Source organism: Lynx rufus, unplaced genomic scaffold (assembly GCF_022079265.1).
Source record: "Lynx rufus isolate CCGP_SWC_20201006 ecotype Redwood Valley unplaced genomic scaffold, mLynRuf1.p SCAF_4, whole genome shotgun sequence".
Lineage (NCBI taxonomy): Eukaryota > Metazoa > Chordata > Mammalia > Carnivora > Felidae > Lynx > Lynx rufus.
In genome coordinates, this window is record NW_025814856.1 from 79381540 (window position 1) to 79404467 (window position 22928).

The 22928-nt window shown below is 49.1% G+C and overlaps 1 protein-coding gene, 1 long non-coding RNA gene and 1 pseudogene across 2 annotated transcripts in view; 1 reads left to right on the forward strand and 2 right to left on the reverse strand.

Annotated features, from left to right (window-relative positions):
* The window catches only part of CDHR3 (cadherin related family member 3), a 64804-nt gene that overhangs the window by 25566 nt on the left and 16310 nt on the right, over positions 1 to 22928 (reverse strand). The window contains exons 4-8 of the mRNA XM_047097160.1: positions 20763 to 20860; positions 8848 to 8942; positions 7951 to 8055; positions 2730 to 2878; positions 315 to 504 (exon numbers count right to left, since the gene is read on the reverse strand). Coding sequence (XP_046953116.1) covers positions 315 to 504; positions 2730 to 2878; positions 7951 to 8055; positions 8848 to 8942; positions 20763 to 20860 — 637 coding nt within the window. The remainder of the gene's footprint in view (positions 1 to 314; positions 505 to 2729; positions 2879 to 7950; positions 8056 to 8847; positions 8943 to 20762; positions 20861 to 22928) is intronic.
* Positions 108 to 3160, forward strand: LOC124524765 (uncharacterized). The gene is made up of 3 exons (XR_006965314.1): positions 108 to 629; positions 2422 to 2580; positions 3056 to 3160. It is a non-coding gene; the product is annotated as an uncharacterized LOC124524765 (long non-coding RNA).
* On the reverse strand, positions 16119 to 17792 carry LOC124525024 (cathepsin Z-like; annotated as a pseudogene).

The window sequence follows — 22928 nt, forward strand, 5'->3', positions numbered from 1 at the left end:
GAGGGTCTCACAAATCCCTGTGGTACTTTTCACCAAAGAAGGTGAACACGCTATAGAAGAGAGCAAGAATTTTTTTTTTTTTTTTGGCCAGAGTACAAAAGTGGAGGAAGGAATCAATGAAAAAGAAAGAAAATAAAGAGAAGGAAGAAAAAAAGGATCAAGAAAGAAAAACCTATCAATTAAATCAGACACCTCAAGTATGTTGGCTTACGTTCTTGAGGGCTGTCCCAGGTGCCCATGATTCTTTGATTCCTGTCAGAGAAGCCACAAGTTTGAGGACCACCAAAGAGGGGAGCCGCCCCGCACGTGACTACCTGAAGGTGAACTTGGTGCACGTAGGAGCGTTGTCATTAATGTCTTCCACAATGAAGGTTATCTGCATGCGATTCTCTTGACCCCCCGAGGGTCTGTCCTTCACCAGAACTTCCAGAGAAATGGTGGGATTTTGTCTTAATTGACCTGCATCTCGATCTAGCCTGTTGGTCACTTGGATCGTACCGGTCACTAAGGAGGCAAATGCAAGGACATCACTCTTTGGAGACTTGAAGGCGATTGGAATGATCATTGTGATAGGAGGACTGGCTTGCATGGAGAATACCCTTTGTACAAACAGGTGTTTACAAACTCATGTAAGTTCCTGGATTAGACATTGATCGGGGTGCTTAGCCTGACCCTTCTAGAACTTTTCACCTCTAACTTCAGGGTTGGGCCCCTGGCAGCTGTTCCTTACCTATAGTTGACCAGACTGGTAGACAGCTGACTCCAGTTTGACCCACTAGTTCTCTTACTGGGGAATGTGTAACAGAGAGACACAAGTCAGGCTAACAGGGGAGTTACAGATCAGAGACCAGAACTCTAGCTGCGAGGGTGGTCGGGGCAGAGTCGGTTCACACCTTTCCTGTGCCTCATGAGCTACCCAGGGTCCTGCTGATATGTGTCCCCTACCTTTTTTTTTTTTTTTTTTTCCTTGAGCTTGGTTTGGCTTGCTTTCATTTCTGTTACTTGCAACCAGAGTCTTTTTTTTTTTTTTACTTTTTTTTTTTAACGTTTATTTTTGAGACAGAGAGAGACACAGCATGAATGGGGGGAGGGTCAGAGAGAGGGAGACACAGAATCTGAAACAGGCTCCAGGCTCTGAGCCATCAGCACAGAGCCTGATGCGGGGCTCGAACTCACGGACTTTTTTTTTTAAATTTTTTTTTTCAGAGTCTTAATAAATACACTCCAAAAACCCACTGCGTTTGTTAAACATTGCATTTGCAATACTACAGTGAACAGAATTCTAAGCCATGGTTGTTCATCGCTATACCATCAGACAAGTGAGGTCCTTGATGACAGGACACTAGAACGTTTTCAGAGATAGGGCACAATTATTGCCTTGGCCTGCCTCTCCTAGGACCAGACATCCTTTGCTGTAAAGCCTATGTGGCAAATAGCACATTGTGTTTCTGGGATTGTCCGATGCTGGGCTCCACAAAATCATGTAAAGTGAAGTCCTTTGGAAGGACGTGATAGAAGCTTAAGAGGTGGTGTAGCCTAGGAGGGGGGCTCTGGAGCCACAGCCTTTGGCCTGTCTGTATCTCTGCTTCACAACCCACAAGCTGTGAGGCCTTAGACAAGTCACTTACCCTGCCCAAGTCTCTCTCTAAGCTTTATTTTCTTCATCTACGCAGTGTGGATTATGATAGCGTATTGGCTTGCTGTGTTGAGTTCTTAAGAAGGAATACATGTACATCACCTAGTATATAGCACCGGTGTATGCTAAGACCCCAATAAAAGATGGCTAACACAGGAGGGGGAAACTCTCCTTCTCCACACTGACATGTTTAGATGGGAAAGTAACTCCCAGCAACCCAGGAGATTGATCTAGATTGATGCAGTCCAACATGGTAACCACTAGCCACATGTGGCTCTTTAGCACTTGAAATGTGGCTAGTCCAAATTGCAATGTGTGGTAAGTACAAAATGCTTTAAAGACTCGGTACAACAAATGATCATGTTAAATATGCCACAAGTAACTCTAAAATATTAGTTACATGTTAATGACAATATTTTGGATGTGTTGGGTTCCATAAAATGCCTTATGAAAGTTCGTTTCGCCTGTTTATTTTTACTTTTTAAACATGTGGCTACTGAACTTTAAAATTACATATGTGGGCAGGGGCACCTGGGTGGCTCAGTCAGTTAAGCATCCAACTCCTGGTTTCGGCTCGGGTCATGATGTCATAGTTCATGAGTGCGAGCCCTGCATTAAGCTCTGTACTGATGACTCGGAGCCTGCTTGGGATCCTCTCTCTGTCCCCCTCTCTCTGCCCCTCCCTTGCTTGCACTCTCTCTCAAAAGATAAACATTAAAAAAATTACATACGTGGGCTTCCACTCTATTTATTTTGGACAGTGCTGATGTGGATTCTCTTTTCAGAAGACTTCAAGGTACCCTCAGGAGAGTGCACTCATCCATTGTTGGATACCCACCTGCTTCAACGGTGAAGTAATGATGTGATATAGCCGGCCACCCTGGGGCCCCCATTCAGAGTCCCCGGCCCCTCCGCCAGCTGCTTTTAATACACCTATTACCCTGGTAAGTTATAATACTCCAGACAGAAAGGCATGCCCCAGACCAAAAGACAGATAAAATATTTGTAAAACAATCCAAATGGCTAGATTAAAGATGCACAGAAAGGTGAATGAGTGTGTGTGTGTGTGTGTGTGTGTGTGTGTGTGACTTACACTGGTTGATCACGAAATAGCTGTTAGCAGTGGTGATGCTGTAGAGAAGGAAGCCGGTAGAACCTTTATCATCGGGGTCCTCAGCTGTGATATTGGCCACAATGGTGCCCGCATCCAGCTCCTCAGGAATCGAGTACACTCGTGCTGGGCTGGAGCAGAAGTACAGCAGACACAGCTAATTTTCAGGGGCACGGGAGGGAGGAGTCTGGGAGGTGGGTATTTTGGTTAGTGCTAAATATAGCACTGAGCTTTTGAACTTGCATCTGCTCACTCAGAAAGAGAACTCAGCAGCTGAAAGGAGGGGTGGCCGGCTTTTGTATTTCCAGAGCTCCCGTCCCTGTGGATGCGAAGAAAGTGCCACGCTGTTACTGCAACCATTTACAGTGGCCTCGGCCTCTGACTCCGCGCACGCTTGATGCCTTTTCAGATAAGCCGGGGCATTAACATCTTTCGCAATAAGGATAGTTGGCCTATCCAGCCATCTTCTCTCCTTCTGCAATTCTTGTGCAAAAGCTCCCTGAATTATTTTACGAAATCCATCTGGACACAATGTCCACAGCTAACAGATTCCTGACTCCCACCCTATGGCTGGCACAGGAAGCTGTGATAATAAACTGCAAACGCTTTTTATTTTTTCTTTGTCTTTTTGGTTATTTTTTTAAATAATTTTTTTTAGTGTTTATTTTTGAGAGAGGGAGAGAGACAGAGTGAAAGCAGGGGAGGGGCAGAGAGAGAGGGAGACACAGAATCCGAAGCAAGCTGCAGGCTCCGAGCGGTCAGCACAGAGTCCTACACATGGCTCGAACTCATGAACTGTGAGATCATGACCTGAGCGGAAGTCGGACACTTAACCCACTGAGCCACCCAGGCGCCCCCCCACCCCACCTTTTTTTGCCTGAGGAGGCAGAATTTACATACAGAACTTGTGCATCTTTCTGAGTTGCATTTATCTTAAGGTCAGGTCTCTGAACGGAGGAATGAGCCCCCCTCTGGCAGAAGCCAAGGTCAGTGCACTTGTCCTCCATGGATGACTTCTTACAAGATACCACCAAACCGCCAACCCACCCATCTTCCTCAGACTCCCACTGTCTTTGGAAAAGGCTGATAATAAGACAGAGAGGTTCAAGGCTTTAACTACACAACTTGGGTACATTGAGTAATTTTGAATGCACCAAGGAAGGTTTATTGTTTGGAATAACCCTGCAGGAAATCTTTTTGCTGAGGGAAATCATTTCAGTGGGGCAAATAATCACCTCTGATTTACCAATTTTGTAAGTTAGGATTTTCCCACGTGGGATCTTCCTTTAGAGGGGAACTCTATATTTCAGGTTTAAATGATCGCATTCATTTCATGAGCTCAGAATTTTTCTTCGGTTCTGTCTCATCCTCTCTGTAGGGTAGATGGGACCAGAGGGAAGAGGAAGGAGAGGGATCCTTCAGCCAGCATCAGAGGTAGGCAGAGAGAGGCTGCAACCAGGCTCTCCCTCACCGGGGCTTCCTCCTGAGTCCTGAGCCTGCCCCCCACCCCCGACAACATTCCCAAGGTGACCTCCTGTTGGTGCTCCCCATTGTTGGGGGGACAGTAATCTTGTTTAGGTCAAGAGGCCACCCCAGTGCTCTCCACCTCTCCCCTCCCAATGCCTCATGGAGGCTGCCCGTTGATCCATTTACTTGCCTGACCCCCTTCTCAGTGAATCTGGGTCAGGAATAGCTAAGTGGGGTGTGAGGGGCAAGGGGCAGGAAACAAAACCGGAGCCAGAGGGGAGAAGGAGGTAGCCCCAGCTCCCAAAGCCCCTACGTCCGTTATGTGAGAGTCCCTGTTTCTAAGGTGTTCCGTTTTTTTCTTTCGTTACTCTGAGTGGGTTCCGTTAACTTCCAACAAAGAGATTGCGAGGACCTCTGTGCTACCTTGCCTCTGCTTCTTAACGTGTGGTCACTGCACGGTCCACAGGCTCCCTGGGGATTCTGGATCTGAATGCAGAACTCGGGCCAGCTGCAGACCACTGAATCGAGATCTGCATTTTCACAAGATGCCCGGGGATTTGTATGCACTTTAAAGTTTGAGAAAGAATTCTGGGGCGCCGGGGTGGCTCAGTCGGTTAAGCGGCCGACTTTGGCTCAGGTCATGGTCTCGCGGTCTGTGAGTTCGAGCCCTGCGTTGGGCTCTGTGCTGACAGCTCAGAGCCTGGAGCCTGTTTCAGATTCTGTGTCTCCCTCTTTCTGACCCTCCCCTGTTCGTGCTCTGTCTCTCTCTGTCTCAAAAATAAATAAACGTTAAAAAAATTTTTTTTTAAAGTTTGAGAAAGAATTCTCGTAAGGAAACAGCAGAGGTGACAACCACAGATAGCCAACCTGTCATAGGACAGAGGACACCTTGGGAGGAGAATCTTCTTCCTCCTACCCTCCCTTCTTCCTTCTAAGACAGTGGTTCTCACCTGGGGGTGATTATGTTGGTTGTCACAACTAGGGGGAGGGGCTGCTATTGGCATCTAGGGAGTAGAGGCCAGGGACGCTGCTGAATACCACAGTGCACAGGACAGCCCCACCCCAGGAAGCATCCAGCTCAAAATGTCAAGAGTGCAGTTGTTTAAGACACCCTGTTCTGCAGCCCCATCTGGTCCATGCTGGGCAGTCCAGGAAATCCGGTCCCTGTGAAGGGAACCAGTCGGGCTATTGGTGAGTGCAGAGCTCCTCAGGCACACCATTCTCTCCTTTGCTGACCTGATATTGAGGCTGGCAGAAGGCAAAATCTTTGGTTTATTTGGTCTGGGCACCCATGACCCAAGTAGGTATAAAATATCATTGAACATGGAGGTGTTACCCTCAGCCCACAGCTGAGATCTATTCAAGAGCAGCAAAGCCAGGTGTCCCGCAGCCACTGACAGGGTTAAGCTCTGATATCACTTACATTCCCGCACCCTCCTCTGCTATAACACCAGATCACCAGGACCTGGATGAGGGGGAGACAAGGGCCAATGGCCACACTCACAGGGAAGGGCATGAATCCCGGATGGCCTCAGACAGCTTCATCGTTACAAATGACTTTGCGGTAAGTGCATAGAGTGCGTGTGCACCGCGAGACCCTAGGTTGAAAAGGACAGTGGGTAAATACAAAAGAAATGGGCAGCAGGGGACAGACTGCCCAAGTCTAAGGTAAAGTGCTCTGCAAAAAACAACAAGCATTGTGCTTGCTATGTAGAGAGTAAATAGAAGTCAAGTACTTTTATAATAACGTGCTCGACTGTAATAATAGCAGAATCCTAGAGTACACATCTCGAGTCCACAAAGCATTCAGATGTTTGTCACCACCCAGGGAGACAATGGTGAGCCGCTTTCAGCAACGCAAACAGTACCTGCTTTGGCTGTATTGATTGCAGGACCTCACCAAAGGGTAAAGATAGAAGACTTGTTTCCACATTCCACAGTCCTACGTCACATTCCAATTGCGTGTACTTGAGTCAGTTCGAGGATTGAATTGCGTTAATTCTGAATTAAGTAACTTAATGGGTGGTCCTAGCACTGGTTCTGGGGGGAAAGAAGGGTCATGGCTCACGGGAACCAGAGTCAGGACAGCCACTCTGCCCCCGTGCTTCCAGGGACAGTCTCTCGCAGACCCATCCCTACCCACACCCATGAATCACCGTTTGAAAAGGAGTGAAGTGATTTGTTACAAAATGCTTAAATGGTCACAAAGATCACGCTATCTGTCTGGAATGGGGCCCAACAGGTGCATTTCCAAAAATGAGAACCAGAGTTCCAGACCTATTTCTGGGGGTCCCTGTAACCAGCCAAGGTCATGTTCTCTTTCTGCTGAGGCCACTTGCTTTATTTTGGAAGACACGGTCCAAACCAGATAGTTCTGTGCCTTGGGAGAACTTCTCGTTTTCCCCATTGCGATTCCCTTAGCCTGCTCCCCCACCTCACAGAAGGGAAGGTGGGGGTGACATTGCAGAACACATTAGCTCTGGCCCTGCGGCCGTCACCCGCCTCTGGGGGTTCCTGATAAATCCGCATTGCTGTGTTGGCTAATACTTGAGTCTGAATCCAGGCTGGGATGTCACAGCTATTTATAAACTGCCTGTACTGTGCTCCTGGAGGAACCCGTCAGCAGAAATGCATTGCATCATCCTTCTGAGCTTAACCTGGCAACGGACGTTGATGGGAAGCGTTATGTGGGAGTGTATCTGCTGTCGCTCCCTCCACGTTGACATCCGGCAACAGGGCTGCAGACGGTTAGCATCCAGAAGTTTCACAACTGTGGCGTGTTTTGCCAAATGGTAGCAGGTTGGCCTGCGAATGGGGTGGCCTTAATACCTCCCAGTCTCAGAACACTTCTGCAAGCATTCCGTGTAGTTCTGGGGCCCAGTGGCTTTTCGTTGGTGGAGTCTCCTGAGCTGAATTTATTCACAGCCATTAAATCAGTTATTAGCACTTAGCAGGCCGGTGGTTCTGTCAGTTTCCTCATGGCTGGCTCCGGAACCCGCCTCAGCAACCGGGGCAGGAAGAGTCCGGTACCCAGCAAGCCAGGCTGTTTGCAGGGTCGTATGCTAGCTCAGAATGCCATCTTCCCCTCCTAAACCCCTACCTATGACAGGCTTGGGGATCCCCTTTATGCCTGGGCTGGTGCAGGCCCATTCCTACAGGCTCCCCACACCAGACTCACCTCACCTCTGCCGGGTGTAGGAGCTGCCAGATACAGCCACATCTCTTTTCTGGATCCCCCCGGCCCGTGGCGGAAGACACTTAGAGCACCCTACAGTGGGCAGGCCTCCTAAGTATCATCGAAAGAGACCTCTCCTCGGTCAGAGAGGATGACGTTCTACCAGTGGTCTTTATAGAGTCTTGACTGACGACGCGTACCCTAGGATCTTGCTATTATTCATGCTGAACAGTCGATTATAAAAGTAACTTTTACACGTGCCCAGTGGCCAGCTGCACTCCAGGGGCACCGTGTCCGGCCCCTCCTCCCTCCCCAGCTCACCCACAATCCCCGATGCGGAGGAAAGGGGAGCCAAGGTGGAAGATGGCAGTCCAGAGGCTCAGGGAGAGCGGACACTGAAGCTCTCAGGTCTCTTGTGTCTCCTCCGGGCCGGGGAGGCCCGGGAGGCTTCCTATCAGGGAACTATCCCTCTGTCTTGTATGAAATGCATCTGAGAGAGCTGGGCCGCCTGGGAGAGATGATGGCTGTGGCCCACGGAGCCCTGCACGCCCTCAGGCCTACCTGGTAAAGCGAGGGACTTCATCGTTGATGTTCACAATATTCACGTGGAGCGTCGTGGAAGCTTGGAGCCCTTGGCTATCTCTCACTCCAGCAGTGAGGTAGAAACTGGCAGGGAAACATTGCGTGTCAGCGAATCAAGCTTTGCTGACATTACCTTAAAACGGAGTGGGGGGGGGAATGGGGAGGGGGGAGGGGTAAAGAAGTGTGCTCCTTTCTGGCCACCTTCCTTCACGTGCTCACACAGAGTCCGAACTGCCACGCCCACCCTTCTTTCCTCGCCTCTAAAACCCACGCCTCCACTTTTCTCTCACCCCATAGTCCTTATTCCCCGGGGGCTGCTCACGTCTGCCATGTTGCACACTGGATCTCTGCTGTCCCTCACGATATCCCTGCAAACAGGTATCATGCCCATGGGAGGAAACCGAAGTTCCCATGGATTAAGTAACTGGCCTGGTTCTCAGGCCAGGCAAGGAGCCAAGAGCCAAACCTGGGTTGGACCCTTGTCACCCTGTGTGGTTGCATCCTCAAACCCTGGTCTCTCCTCACCTCTTTCCTCAGCTGCCTGCTTGCCTCCACCCTGCTGCTGTGATGTCAGAAAACAGCTCTGATGGCAACCTCTCCCAAGCCAGAAAGGCACCTGAGGCAAGCCTCCAGATTCTTGGAGACACATCTCTCACACCTCCATTCTTGTTGTCTGGAGATGAAGATTTGGGAGTGGGGAGGAGGCTTTCCAGAGAATTTTATTCCTTCTTTCTTTTGGGGGCTCACTACCCTCTGAACTCAGCAGGAAAGCAGCAAACCGCTCAGGGCCTCCCTCACTGCCCTCAAGCTGCACGATGCGTGCTCCTGGACCCTCAGATAAATAGTCCTTCAAGCAAGGTCATTGGCAAAGGCTACCTTCTGTGTCCTGCTTCAAAGTCAAATTCTGTTGTGGAGAAGAGGGTCCCACTAGCAGACAGTCTGAAGTTCACTGAGGGGGATATCAGGAAATACTGAAAAACAAGGAAACAAAGAATGTAACTAAGAGTACCTATTCATCTTTCCCCTGGAGACTAGTTTGTTCAAATCTCATTTTATATTCTTGGCCCACGGAACATTCCTGATGCATCGGGAGGCGGCCCAATGTACAGTTCTTGGACTTACCGGTTCCTGACTCAAGAAAGCTCTGGATCTGCTGCTCTGAGCCTCTGACCTGAGAAACCACACCCTGAGGAGCTGGTCCCTAGGTCCTGCCTCAATTACAGACGAGTGTAAGGGTGTCCTGTCTATGCCCTCTGCTTCTGAGTCTAGTCTCCCTATCCCTGTTGCCATGTTCTCACGTTTGCTTCTCAGGATGATGTCTGGCTTTCAGTCTAGGTCTTGGCTTTAGCCAACACTGTTTAAACACAGCTACCATGCATTAGGTAATAGGACAAGACTGAAGTAAACAAGATCTGGTCTCTACCCTTAAAAGAAATTAGGATATAGTGGGGTGCAAAAACGCTCACAAACCTTGTTCACTGAAATGACGGAAGGGAAAAGGGAAGGGACAGGTGGGAGAGAAAAAAGAAAGTTAACAGGGCCTCAAGTCCAAATTGGAAGGTGGTTTGGAGCTATAGAAGGGCTATTTTAGAATCTGATCTCGGGTTTATGGCCACTGGTCAAGTCCTTGCACATCTTGGGGAGTTAAGAGTTTCATCTTTTATGGCTCCCAGTGCCCAGCCCAGCTCTCTTGGTGACTCCCTGCCTACCACCACTCTTTCTACCTGGGAACCAACTGCAGGACTAACTACACAGCCCACTAAGGGCCAGCCCACGGGAGGACCACCTCCATGCTACCCATGGGTGCTCATCAAGACTGCTTCTATGCTCCCATCATGGAGTCAACAAAGCAGACAAAGGACCTGGATCAGAAGAGCTGAGTCCAAGTTCTGGTCCTCACCACAGGATCTGGGACAAGTCCGTTCCTTGCCTATAATATATGGAGAAGACCACCAAGTGCTCCTCCATGTTATTGTGAGGGTTAAATCAGAGTGAACACTTGAAAATGTGAAGATCCACAGCAACACTCGAGGCTTACGTATTTATAGCCATTTGTTCCAAAGGGCTTTAAGGTCTGAAGCTTTCATTATTTCCTAGTAGGATGAGACATGATCTATCCTAAAGGCCTTAGGTCTCTGGATCAAATAATCAGTGGAGATTTTGCAATCAGAGCCACAGCCCCTGAAGTCTAGAATCAAAGGAAACACAGCCAAGGTTTCCAACCTGGCGATTTGCTGTGTCGTGTGATCACAGCTGAGCTCCCCGTAGGAGAGAGAATGCACAGAAAACAGATTAAAGGTCTCATCAGGGGCCAATAGAAGGTTTTTAACCACTTCCCTGACTGCAATAAAACATATTTTTTACACACAAATTAGGAAAGAAAGAAAAGTATTTAAAAAATACCCAATATTAGTCACCTGTAAAATCCCATCATTTTCACGAATAGCCTTCTGGGTTGTTTTGTTTTGTTTTGTAAGTAGTCTCCATGCCCAGAATGGAACCCAGCACAGGGGCCAGCACAGGGCTTGAACTCATGACTGTGAGATCAAGACCTGAGCTGAGATCAAGAGTCAGACACCTAACACATTGAGCCACCCAGGTGGCCCAATTCTTTTTTTATGCAAACTTATACCCTCCAGAACATTGAGATGATGCTCTAGTCAAAATTACATTCTCTTGTTCTTTTCATTTGTGTCTGGAACACTTCCCCATATTCTTAAATCTTATCTTACAGCCTGATTGGTTAATGATGACACAGCATTCTACTGTAGGGCTTATTTTACTAAGGCTTTGTTGCTGGTTCTTACCCATCTTTATGGGGAAATATTTGGGCAGCACCGAGGAACGCCCTTCTTCCAGTCCCCAAAATTGTATAAGCAGCTTGGCAGCACTCAAAGGTATGATGTTTAAATCCCAAGCCCCCACCGTCTCTCCAGCTCATAGCCTGGGCAGCAGTTGCCTAGGCCTGCAGCTGTCTGTACACACAGAGCAGTTCTGTGTCTTTGAGCAGAGCCTTCCCTGCAGAGAATCCTCACATACCCATAGATCAGAGGCTCAAGCTGTACGTGGCGGGATGGCAGGATTTATAGAGCCATGGGGGGTGTTTACTATGTGCACCTGATTCAAGATGCCTTTCTAATGTGTTTAATGCTCTGGAAGATAGGTCTCCCATTCTGGTGAGTCTCCAATAGCAGAAATTCTCAGGCTACAGAGATGATACACACATCCTACTCTCCAAAAGCCGATGGTCAATGGGGGGAACATAAAAGAAGATGTGAGAGACATGCTCACAGGGAGATAAATATAGGATACGATATGGGAACAGACAAGGGGGACCCAGACCCATCTAGAACAGAAGAGTCAAGTGCGGTGGCTCTGGAGCTTATGCAACAAAGAGTAATAATAATAGGGCCTGCCCAACAGGCTATCATGTAAAGTTCTAGAACAGTGCCTGATACATGGTAAGCGCCCAATATAGGTAAACTACTACTGTTGGTTAGAATGTAAGATCCATGAGGGGAAGGGCTTCATTTTATTCATTACTATCTCTAGTGTCTGACACATAATAGATGCTCAATAAATTTTTTCGATCAATAAATATTTGTTAAGGGGTGCCTGGGTGGCTCAGTAGGTTAAGCATCCAATCCTTGATTTCAGCTCAGGTCATGATCTCACAGTTCATGGGATCAAGCCCCACATCAGGCTCTGTGCTGACAGCACAGAGCCTACTTGGGATTCTCTCTCTCTTTCTCTCTCTGCCCCTCCTCCCCTCATGCTATCTCTCTCTCTGGGTGTCTCTCTCTCAAAATAAATAAATAAATGAACTTTAAAAAATAAAAATAAATATTTGTTAAATGTTAAATATTGGGGTTTTCCTCTTTCCTATTTCCCATCTAAGACCAGCATTCCCACCCTAAAAAATTTTTAAAGCAGGCGACAACAATGACAAAAATCTTGCCAAACTTCAAAAAAAAAAACTGTTTTACTTGGGTAATGCTAGGCTGGAGTATGAAATCTTCCCCAGTCCTGCCGATGTCTGGGCGAGCAGGAAAAACCCAGCAGCAGACAGAAAGCGGTGACTGTAGGATCAGGAACGTAGGGAATTACTTTTTCATTTATGTTAAGAGTTTGATTTCCTGGAATCCTGATTTTTTTTCTTTTAGCACCAGGCTAATTTCCTTTATCCTTGAACCTACGAGCTTGTGTTAATGGGAATAGCAGGCTTGTACTTAGAAGGGAGATAATATCCATAGACTAAAAATATTGTGTCATGTGGCCATTTGCCAGCAACTCAGCAAAGCTTTCTGTAAAACCTGGCATTCTCTCCCCTTTTTAAAGGCTTGTTTAATCAAAGCTGCTCCCTTGATATTCATTCTTGGAAAACAGAAATTAAATAGAATGAGGACCGATTGCACCCCCTCTCTGCTCCACTACTGGCTAAGAAAAGTCCTGAGTAATCAGATCAATTCGGTTAACAAATGCTTGTCAGACAAGCGCTTCAGTGTCCCCGCTGGGAATATTCCTTTACCACCACCCCAGGCTTCTCTATTTGCAGCCCCTTGGCAGCTACCGTTTGCTCTGGGACACAAAGGCTTCAGTGTGGAAGACAACAGAGCCCGAGCTTCCTGCCCCATTCCCCCTTTATTGTGCCACTAGCATCAGGAGAAAGGAGGGCGGGAGGAAGCTGGCCCAGTTTCCTGAAATGTCAGGCTCCCTGGGGAGAGCTCACCACCTCCGCCTGGGCTCCCTCGCTACAGCTGGAGCCGGAGGCAGATCGGGATCCAACCTGTGCTGGTTTGCGGCCCTCAGTTGCTTTCAGGCCTGCAGTGGAATCAAGTGGGCGAGCATTCAGCCTCTAGTCTCCCAAGAACAGAGCAGTCAACCTCCAGGGGCCAAGTCTCCAGAGGGAAGGAAGGAGCCCTATCCCTCCCAAGTCCAGTAGCTCAGCAAGCCACACGCCCCCAGACCCACCCGGAGGACCAAGGGCGTGCGACACCATCTTCCAAGTGGGCTGTGGCGAGTTATAAATGTGATGCTGTGCGCCTGTGGTATTTTTCAGTGTAAGATGAATATCGTATAAAAGGCTTGATCCCTGTTCCCCCCCATCCCAGCTCAGAGGTGGGAGGTGGAGGGCAGGAGTGGGAGGGAAGGGTACCTAGGAGGGGAAAAAAACACCATAAAAATCCTACTGCAAGCCTTTAACTTGTCTTGGCTTGTGTGGTATTGTTAGGAGGGTGAGCTAAGTGGGTTATAGGCAAATATTGGAATGTTTTTAAGAAGAGCCATATTTACAAATTCAGAATGCCATAGATGTGTAATCCTTTACTGGTAAAGCTGCCAGCGATCTATCCTCTCATATTCCGTCTTTCTTTTTCTGTAATCAGCCTGGGTCGTACTCTCTGATTCAGGCTTCACTGATCTTAAGGACAACAGTCCCCGTCCGCTCAAGGAAGTGTCTCTCTCAACATATGAACAGTCACCAGTGGTGATGTATTTGGAAGGGGAATAGTCCAATACCACTGTTTGTTTGTTTTTTTTTTCCTTTCTGGAGCATTTTAACAAGAACCTGGAGTACAACTCATTTTGCAAAGACTTCTGGCAGTGACTCCTGAGTTAGCAGGCAGATGCCAGGGGGGCACTGAGCAAGCGGTGTGTGTGTGTCTGTGTGTGTATCTGTGTGTGTGTGTGTGTGTGTGTGTGTGTGTGTGTGTGTCTGTGTGGTAGGAGTGGAGACATGTGGGAAGCAGGAAGGGCACTGTCACTCGGGACATCAAGGGACAGGACACCAAGGGCAGAATTTGCCAGAACGATATAGAAGGGAATGGGCAGGAGTTGGGCCAAGAGATCTCAGTTCTCACTAGAGTTACGGGGCCCAGGCAAAGGTCTCAGCTCATCCGGAAACAAGGGACCGCTCGAAGCACCTGAAAAGTCCCAGCCAGCCGGCCCCGGCATAAATGACTACTTTATTCCCAGGAAGATGGAAAGACACAGCTCAGTGCCACTTCTCAGAGCCATGTGCAAGATGGAGGCGGGGAGAGAATTACTTCCCCTGTTGCCCTCCTGGTGGCCCAGCCAGTAGCAAGGTTATTGCTCTTTTAATTTAATCCTTTGTCTGCCCTGGTGAAGACAAAGCACATTTCACTTTATGCAAAAGTCCTTCCCTAATGGAAAGGCCAAGAGAAAGCTCCTTAATGGAGGAATTGCTGCTCTACATCACTTTGCCTCCAGCTGCGAAACTGATTAACGTCCTCAGAGTCTCCGAGGAGGTTTTGCTGCAGTCACGGTGGCCATTTCCGAGCAGAGGGGGAGGTGGAGCATGGGAGTTGGGTGGGAGGGGGTTGGATCTCATTGAACCTCCTTCAAGAAGTAGAGACAGGGCTGGGGGAGGGGGCCCAGAGGAGAAATGCCAGGAAATGGAGTTATTCACATACACACCACTCTGAGCCCAGTATTAACGCGTGCCTCTGAGCGTGCTCCACCTGTACCCCATCACGACACAGAAGGTGCACGGGGAGGGGGAGCTGAAGCTGGATCCGGGCCTGCGCCAAACAACACAAGCCACCAGCCACGGGCACCTGCGACTATTGAGCATTTGCAATGTGGCTGGTCTGAAAGGAGGTGAGCTGTAAGTATAAAGGACACAATGAGTCCAAAGACCCACTATAAGCAAAGGATGTAAAATATCTCATGAATCGGGGCGCCTGGGTGGCTCAGTTGGTTAGGCATCCGGCTTCGGCTCAGGTCATGATCTCACGGTTTGTGAGTTCGAGCCCCGCATCAGGCTCTGTGCTGACAGCTCCGAGCCTGGAGCCTGCTTCGGATTCTGTGTCTCCCTCTCTCTCTCTGCCCCTCCCCTGCTCATGCTCTGTCTCTCTCTGTCTCAAAAACAAATTACAAAAACATTAAAAGATATCTCATGAGTCGCTTTTATGTTGATTATGGGTTAGAAACGATAGTAGTTTGTATATGAGTATTTAAAATGTAAGAAGTATATTAAAATTAATTTCACCTATTTTGTTCTACCTTTTCAATGTGGCTACTAGAACATTTAAAATGACACACACCACAGTCATTTCTGGCCCGCATGCCAGCTGTATTGGGTGGTGCTGGCCCAAACAATGTACAACATGCTATTAAAATTTCCTTAAAAAGGCGGGAGCAAATGCCAGAGGTCTCTGCACTAGCCTGCACTTGTATGTTATCTGTGATACAATTTCAGTTCATTAAGCTGCATAGAGGTTGCAGGATTTGTCATTTTAAGGGAGTTGGGGTTTCTGGAGCTGTCCTAGAGCTATTTTTTAATCCGTTCTTCCTCCTCAGGGGTTCCCACCAGCAAGGCAACTCCTTGGAACCCATCAGGTAAGATGATAGGCACAAACCAACCCGGGGTGGCTTCATGCACATGCTTCGGTATCTTGTTTTTGTTTTTGTTTTGTTTCTTGTGGGAAGTCGTGTATTTTAGTCATCACTCGGGCAATCTGAAATGGCCCCCTTCTCCCTGAGCCCCTACCATTGATTATTCACCATTGATAAGTCTGACCTCTTTCACCTTTTGATCACATTATAGACCACAGTCACCAAACAGAAAATACCACATCATGTATTGAAGGGAGTGGAGGTCACATAATTGTCTTGCGGATCACATCTTCGCCAGGTAGATGGTTTGCTGCGTGATGATGGCAGGGGAGTGGCCAGTTTGGGGGCAGGGGGGCAGAGGGGTCTCAGCCATCCCCTTTTAGACTCTTCCCTCTGAAGTGCCCTTCCAGCCAGCACCACAGCAGTCTGCATGTGACAGGCACATCTTCTAGGTGCTCAGTGCAATGACCAGCCATCAGGTACTTTGAAATATCAACCCCTAGTTCGTTCAGACCATTGCAGTACCGACCCAGTGCCCCTAACAACAGGATCCCCTCTGATTATGGTTCATGATACCATTACTTTCTTTCTTTTTTTTTTTCTTAATTTATTTCTTTTGAGAGAGAGAGGGCACGAGCGGGAGAGGGGCAATGAAGGGGGGCAGAGGAAGCAGCCTCCAAGCTGTAAGTACAGAGCCCACGCAGGGCTCCATCCCAGGAACTGTGGGATCGACCTGAGCCAAAATCAAGGGTCAGATGCTTAAGCCACCCAGGCCCTACATGATACTGTTTCTTAAAACACGCTCTTCCGGAGACCTGTTTTAGGATGGGTCCCCAAATGCACAGGACTCCTGGACAGCAAGGTTGTAATTGGCACCCTTCCCATCTTTATAGGTGCCGGTCACTATCCATCCAGTCTTGCCCACTGCATGGTTCTCCCCATGAACCCTGGACTGTCCAGTACTCAGTGTCATGGTTGACATCCCAGCCGGCCAAGAAAATGACACAGTTTACGTAGGCCCTGTCTGGGTTCTCGACATAGATGCCGCCTGTGTAGTTAGCCGTCTTCTCTGTCGCCCTTGTACCGCAGCCGATGGGCCTTTGGTGTAGATTTCTGCCACCATCTCTCTTCTGGAGAGGGAGCCATAGTCGCCAACCTACTTGAGGGTGTAGTTCTGGACGGCATGGCCGTCTTTGAGTTCCGTGCAGGTTCCACATTGGTTAAGCTCCCGGTCATTGTCATACTCCCAGTCCTTGGCCTGGTAGCTGTTGCAGGCCTCGTCAGGGATGCCTTGCCGGTGGGTGTACCCCCACACCTGCAGGTCGTCGCCCCTGCGCAGGAGCCCAGGTTGCAAGCGTCCTTGCAAGGGTCCTTTACAGGCTGTGCTGCCAGCATGGCGGCGGTGGGGGGTGGTGCGGGGAGCACGCCCCCTTCCTCTTGCTGTGGATCCTACCCGCCATCCTAGCTGTGGTGCTGCCATGCACCCGGCAGGCACCACAGTATGGGGGGACGGTCCGGCCCCCTGGGGACACTGGCATAGTTGACCCTATCCACGTTGCTCCAGTCCCAGCTCTTGGGTAGATCTGACAGGGACAGGTGCTCATGAGGCCAAGGCTGTGTCCTGCGCCCCGGCTTGGACAGCTGGTCCCTCTGCGGGGGTCGGTGGCAGCTCCCGACCAACTGAAGTGGGGCCAGGCCAGCGTGCCTCCCTCCCCCCGATGTCACCCCCCCCCCCTCCTGGCAGCATGGGCAGCAGCAGTCACAGCCGCAGCCCGGACAGTGCCAGAGCTCCCGGCTCTACTTCGGTGTTCCATTAAAGCCCCTGCTTGCTTCTTCAGTTCTGTGGTCCTCAAAGGGTACAATGTCAGAATCACCTGAGCGGTTTGTATTCCAGGAGTCCATGGTTTTTTAAAAGCAGCCTGCAAATATTCTCACGCAGGGACCTGAACGCCTTCTGAGAAACCATCCCAGCCTCTCTAACCAGAAGACTCCCCCCGGGGTATTTGGCAAAGTTGCAGATTCCCAGGCCCATCCCAGACCCACAGGATGGGAAACTTGGAGAGATACTTGGGGAATTTGGGAAAACATGCCCATGGTTTTCAGCCCTGGCTGTTCAAGAGATTCACCTGGGGGCTTGCAAAGCCTGATGCCTGGATCACACCCCAGGACAGTCACATCCGACTCTCGGCGGAGTGGGACCCAGATATCTGTTGTTTTTTTTAGGTTCCTCTTCTGGTTTCAATTTACAGCCAAAGTTAAGAGGCACAGGTTCGGTGAATAGTAAATTAACCCATCTCCTTTCTCCTTATATAGAGCAAATATGTCATTTAGTACCTCCAGAGCATCCAGAATAAAAAGTCTAAGTACAAAGGCCGTGCTGTGTCACTTCTTGAACTGCTATTCCTTTCCAATCTGAGAAAGGGTTCTTTCTACATCATGCTCACTGCTTCTGCAGGCTGGAACATTCTGCGCAGCTGTTAGTTCTAGTGCAGGTGTTAAATACTTCATTAACACTTTCTGCTGCACTGGAAGGGCCCCCTCCCGCAAATAACTCCTAAGAACACTGTGAAAGCTATGGGTGCAGCTAGTTCCAGGCCCCCAGCCCCTGCGGCTGAGCTCAGACCTCTTTGGATGGCACTACGTATTCTTTTAAGAGAGCAACGCCTGCTGCATTTGTTACCCACCTGGCTGCTTCCCTTGCTCTGAAAGCATAACAACCTGATCCGGGAGGGGTTTTTACCTTATTTTTTTAATGTTTTTTTATTTATTTTGAGAGAGAGACAGAGACAGAGACAGAGCATAAGCGGGGGAGGGGCAGAGAGAGAGGGAGACACAGAATCTGAAGCAGGCTGCAGGCTCTGAGCAAGCTGTCAGCACAGAGCCTGACGTGGGGCTGGAACCCACAAACTGTGAGATCATGACCTGAGCTGAAATCAGCCACCTACCAAATGAGCCACCCAGGTGCCCCAGGAGGTGTTTTTAAAGGGACTGCTATGGCCTTATTCCCTCTGTATAATTTGGAAAGATCTATTAAAGATGGGGATTTAAAAATAAACCTTTTTCTTGGCAGTCGGAGAGTCCTTCCACTTTGCCCCCACTGCATCTTGTACAGACTTTATAGCAATTACCTTATTGAATTATAATGATTTGGTGTGTGCACGAATGTCTCCCACCCAGACTGTAAACTTCTTGAGGTACAAAGATGTGTGTTACTCATCTCTCAGTCCATAGTATCTAATAGAAAGCCGGGCACGTAGTGGATTCTTGGTAAATGTTGAAATGAACTAAATGTATAAATGAGGTACTATAATTCGGGTTGCCGACCCATCTGAAATCCTTTTTCCCTTGGTCACCATCAAGCCACAGTGCCCGTAGGACACAGTGCTGGCCAGTGAGGAGTAAACAGAAGTCCTCTGGTTAGGGGCCCCAGAAGGGTCTTTGTTTTCCTACCAAAAAAGGTACAGGCTGGGCTGGCCTGCTCCCTTCACCCTGTACCCCTTCCTGCTTTTTTTTTTTTCTTCTTCTTTCTGCCTGGAACTTAAAAGTAAAGCCTGGAGGTACAGCAGCCATCTTGTAATCATGAGGCAAACAGAAAGAGGACAAAACCAACATACTGTGGGTGAAAGAACAGAAAGATAGAAAGAGCCCAGGTTTCTGATGGCAGTAGATGAGCCAGCCCTGGACTGCCTGCCTGCCTCTGGACTTCTTATGGGAGGAAAAACAAAATCCCACATCCGCCACTGTGATTAAGTTTTCTGTTGTTTTCAGACCAACACATTTATAACTTACATAGCAAGTATGTTACTCATAAGTATGCGTTTAAAGCACCTAGTGTGGGGGCGCCTGGGTGGCGCAGTCGGTTAAGCGTCCGACTTCAGCCAGGTCACGATCTCACGGTCCGTGAGTTCGAGCCCCGCGTCAGGCTCTGGGCTGACGGCTCAGAGCCTGGAGCCTGTTTCAGATTCTGTGTCTCCCTCTCTCTCTGCCCCTCCCCCGTTCATGCTCTGTCTCTCTCTGTCCCAAAAATAAATAAACGTTAAAGCACCTAGTGTGGCTCTTAGCACATAGTAGGGATCCATTAAGTGTTTGCATATTCCACGTATTCATGCAAATAGAATCTTGAATAAATTATTTTTCAGAGGGGTCATCTTCTGATAATAACAGTCTATTCTGTAACTTAAGATGTGCCCACTAATCTTAAAACAGCTTTGTTTCAGACCCTGCCGACTGTATCATATTAGTGCTTGAGGTTATCCCCAAGGCTCGCTTCCTCATGTTAGAAAAAGTAGCCCTGTTGAGGCTGCAAATCACAGAGCAAACAGCCGAAACAGCCTCCCGGTGTTACCAGTTCCCCGAGTGTCATATTTCAAGCGCTCGCTTCTCTGTAAGGTGGGATTTGCCGGAGCAATGCCCGCTCCAAGGTTAGCGGGTCTGGTTCTTTTCTTTCCGACCTGGGCTGCCCAGCTGCAGGGCGCACAAGCCACTTCAGGGGACAGAGCTGGGAGCCACAGCATCCCTGTCCTGGGGACACGCTGAGAAGCTCCTTCGCCCAAAGGTTAGCGTTTACAAGAGCTCCTCCGGCAGCTGCCTTTAAGGGAGTGGATTTAAAAGGGAGAGAAGCAAGATCTCAGACTGAACCGTGAGGCAAGGTTCCAGGGCCTAGACTCTGGTTTTTCTCTGTGGGATTCCTCCTGTTCTTTGGAATTTCTGGGACTTTTTTTTTTTTTAACTTGGCTCCAAACAGCTTGACCTCATCTCTTGAAAACAAGTGTTAATGCCGGCCTTTGGGATACACATTTTCCACTTTTAAAAGAATATAGCTGGGGGGGGGGGGGGCTGGAGTGCCTGGGTGGCTCAGTCGGTTGGGCATCCGAGTTTGGCTCAGGTCATGATCTCACCGTTCATGGGTTCAAGCCCTGCATCGGGCTCTGTGCTGACAGCTCAGAGCCTGGAGCCTGCTTTGGATTCTGTGTCTGCCTCTCTGTCTCTGCCCCTTACATTCTGTCTCTCTCAAAAATAAATAAACATTTAAAAAAATGTTTAAAGAATATGGCTGGATTTGTATTAACTTAGAATTTAAAAATACTGAGCAGTCTTAATATGCCAGGCACTCGTGCTAAGTGGCTTTATGTGTATGATTTAATACTTACAGTCCCCCAGCTGTGGAAGGTGCTATTGTTCTTCCATTTTTATAGAGGAAGAAATGGAAGCTCAGAGAGGTTAAGAACTCGTCTAAGATCACACAGGGCCATGAATCTTATCCGGGGTATCCAGAGCCCCGTCACCCATTTCAACACCCCCTGTACTCTATGCTATGGACAGCACAGTCCTCCCATATCACTGCCCCAACGGCCCCCCCACCGCAGGCCGAGGCTCCAGGCTCCTGGGTCAAAGGCAGCTTGGAGAAGCCCTTCTTGTTCAACGAGGAGACTTACACTGAGGGGTATGCTTCGGTTTGTGTCTTCTGGATCGAAGGCCTCCACCTGATAAATGAATCCAGGATTTGCTCCTTCCACTATGTACAGGTCTAGACCTATATTGGCGTCCAGAGTGGAAGAAGACACATTTTATTAGACAAAGCAAATGAGGAATTACGAAACCGAGACCAGCCGTACGTGGCCGAAGGGAACCGAGTGCACTGGCATCGTGGGAAAGGCGGACGTGGTGACGGAGGCGGTGAGTAAGCCCGCCGGCGGGCGTGAGCGGACCGCTTATGGGAATTTATAACGTGCTCGGTGGTCAAGCTGGCAGCACCTCTCCCCACCTTTCCTTTGCTGAGAGGTGACCTTGGGGAGGAGCCTCCTGCAAGAGGCTGATTCCTGATCCACTCTCACGTGCAAATTCCTCTGAAACCTAACCAAGGTCACCTCCGGAAGTGAACTTAGCATGTCAGCTGAAATGAATGATGTGCAGAAGGAATAAGGGAGGGAGAGGGCTGCAGAGACTCAGGGAGGGGACCAGAAATTGGTTTCATCTACTTCAGAGTTCTCGCAGCCAGGGGGAACAGCTCCTTGGCCCCACCAGCCTTGCCTAGGGGTATCTCTCTCTCTGAGAACCCGTCCTTCTGAGAGAGGGCTGAGAACGCGCACATCCACTTGCTCTTTGGAGGTATTGTGGTGAGGACTTATGTTTTCTCCCTTATCTTCATAACACTCTGTAAGGAGGTATTGTAGTGATCTCTACTTTACAAATGAGGGAATGCGCTCTGGGAAGTGATGGGGCTGTCTCAGCTAGGAAGGAGGTGAGGGCACAAAAATTCAAACCCAGTCCACCTTCCATCGGAGCTCCAGCTCCCATTCACCTTCGTCACTGCTCGTGCTTCCATTCGAGTCAGTATTTACTGAGTTCTCACTACTGCACCAGACACGGATCCATCTATGCATTGGGAAGGCAGCGGTTCCCCAAACCCAAAGCCCTGCTCTCACTGGGCTTCCATTATAGTGGGAAGATCCAGACAAAGGAAATGAGCAAAATATGTGAATGTTACGGAGCGATGTCACGGGGAAAATCAGGGAATGGCGTGTTGTGGGTTGGGTTCCAACGTGAAATGGAGTGGTTGTGGAAGGTTCGCGGACACTTGAGTCAAGATTCTTAAAGAAATGAGGTGCCGCCATAAATATGGGGGAGGGGCAAAGAGTAAATGCAGACGCTGACTCTGACAGGTGGTGCCTGGGGCACTGACAGTCCGGTGAGGAGGCTGGGACTGTCATAGCGGAGGAGTAGCAGGAAATGTGTGGGAGAGGACATGGTGGAGGCTGGAGCAGTCTTGCCAGTTTGGATTGCCTTAAGGAGTCTCTGGCTCTCGTTTTAAGGGAGATGAGAAGTTCCTGTAGGGTTTTAAGCAGAGGGGTGCCTTGATTTAACTGATATTTCCCAAGATCCTTCTGGCTGCTATGCGGAGAACAGATTGGCAGGGGCTAGGGCAGAGCAGGGAGACCAGTTAGCCGGCCATTGCAATAAGCCATGCAGTCATGTGTGGTGACACTTGACCGGTGCCTTGTGCCATGGTGGTAGTGATGGGGATGCCAGGCAGCGGTCAGACTGTGGGGACTTGGAAGGGGCAAGATTTCCCAACGGTTTTGATGTTGGGTATGAAGGAGAGAGGAGTCATGGCTGACTTTGAAGTTTTGGTCCAAGCAACTGGAATGCTGGAGGTGCCATTAACTAAGAGGGGAAAGACAGGAGAAGCAGATTTTGGGGGGTGGGGGGTGGTGGGGGTCGGGAGTGGAGTGGGAGCTGAGGGTTTGGTTTGGGGGCATGTCAAGTTGGAAATGTCACATTATGACACCAATTCCAACGTGGGGCAGATTTTGTATACCACCAAGCAATCCTCTGACACTAGCTGGCAGTTCTACAATTCGACTCAATTCTGATACTATCTACCCAGAGACAGCATTCAGATTCCACAGGCCAAGAACTCAGTCCCACGAGACATGTCCACCACCACCCCACCCCCCCCACCACTTCAGATGTCAATTTCCAGTTCAGGTTGTCATCTGTGCTTCTGACCCACAAGCTGTAAGTCTGAGTTTCCCACCATCCCCTCTTGGGGTTTGGTGAATTTGCTAGAGGGGATCACATGATTCGGAAATATTTTACTT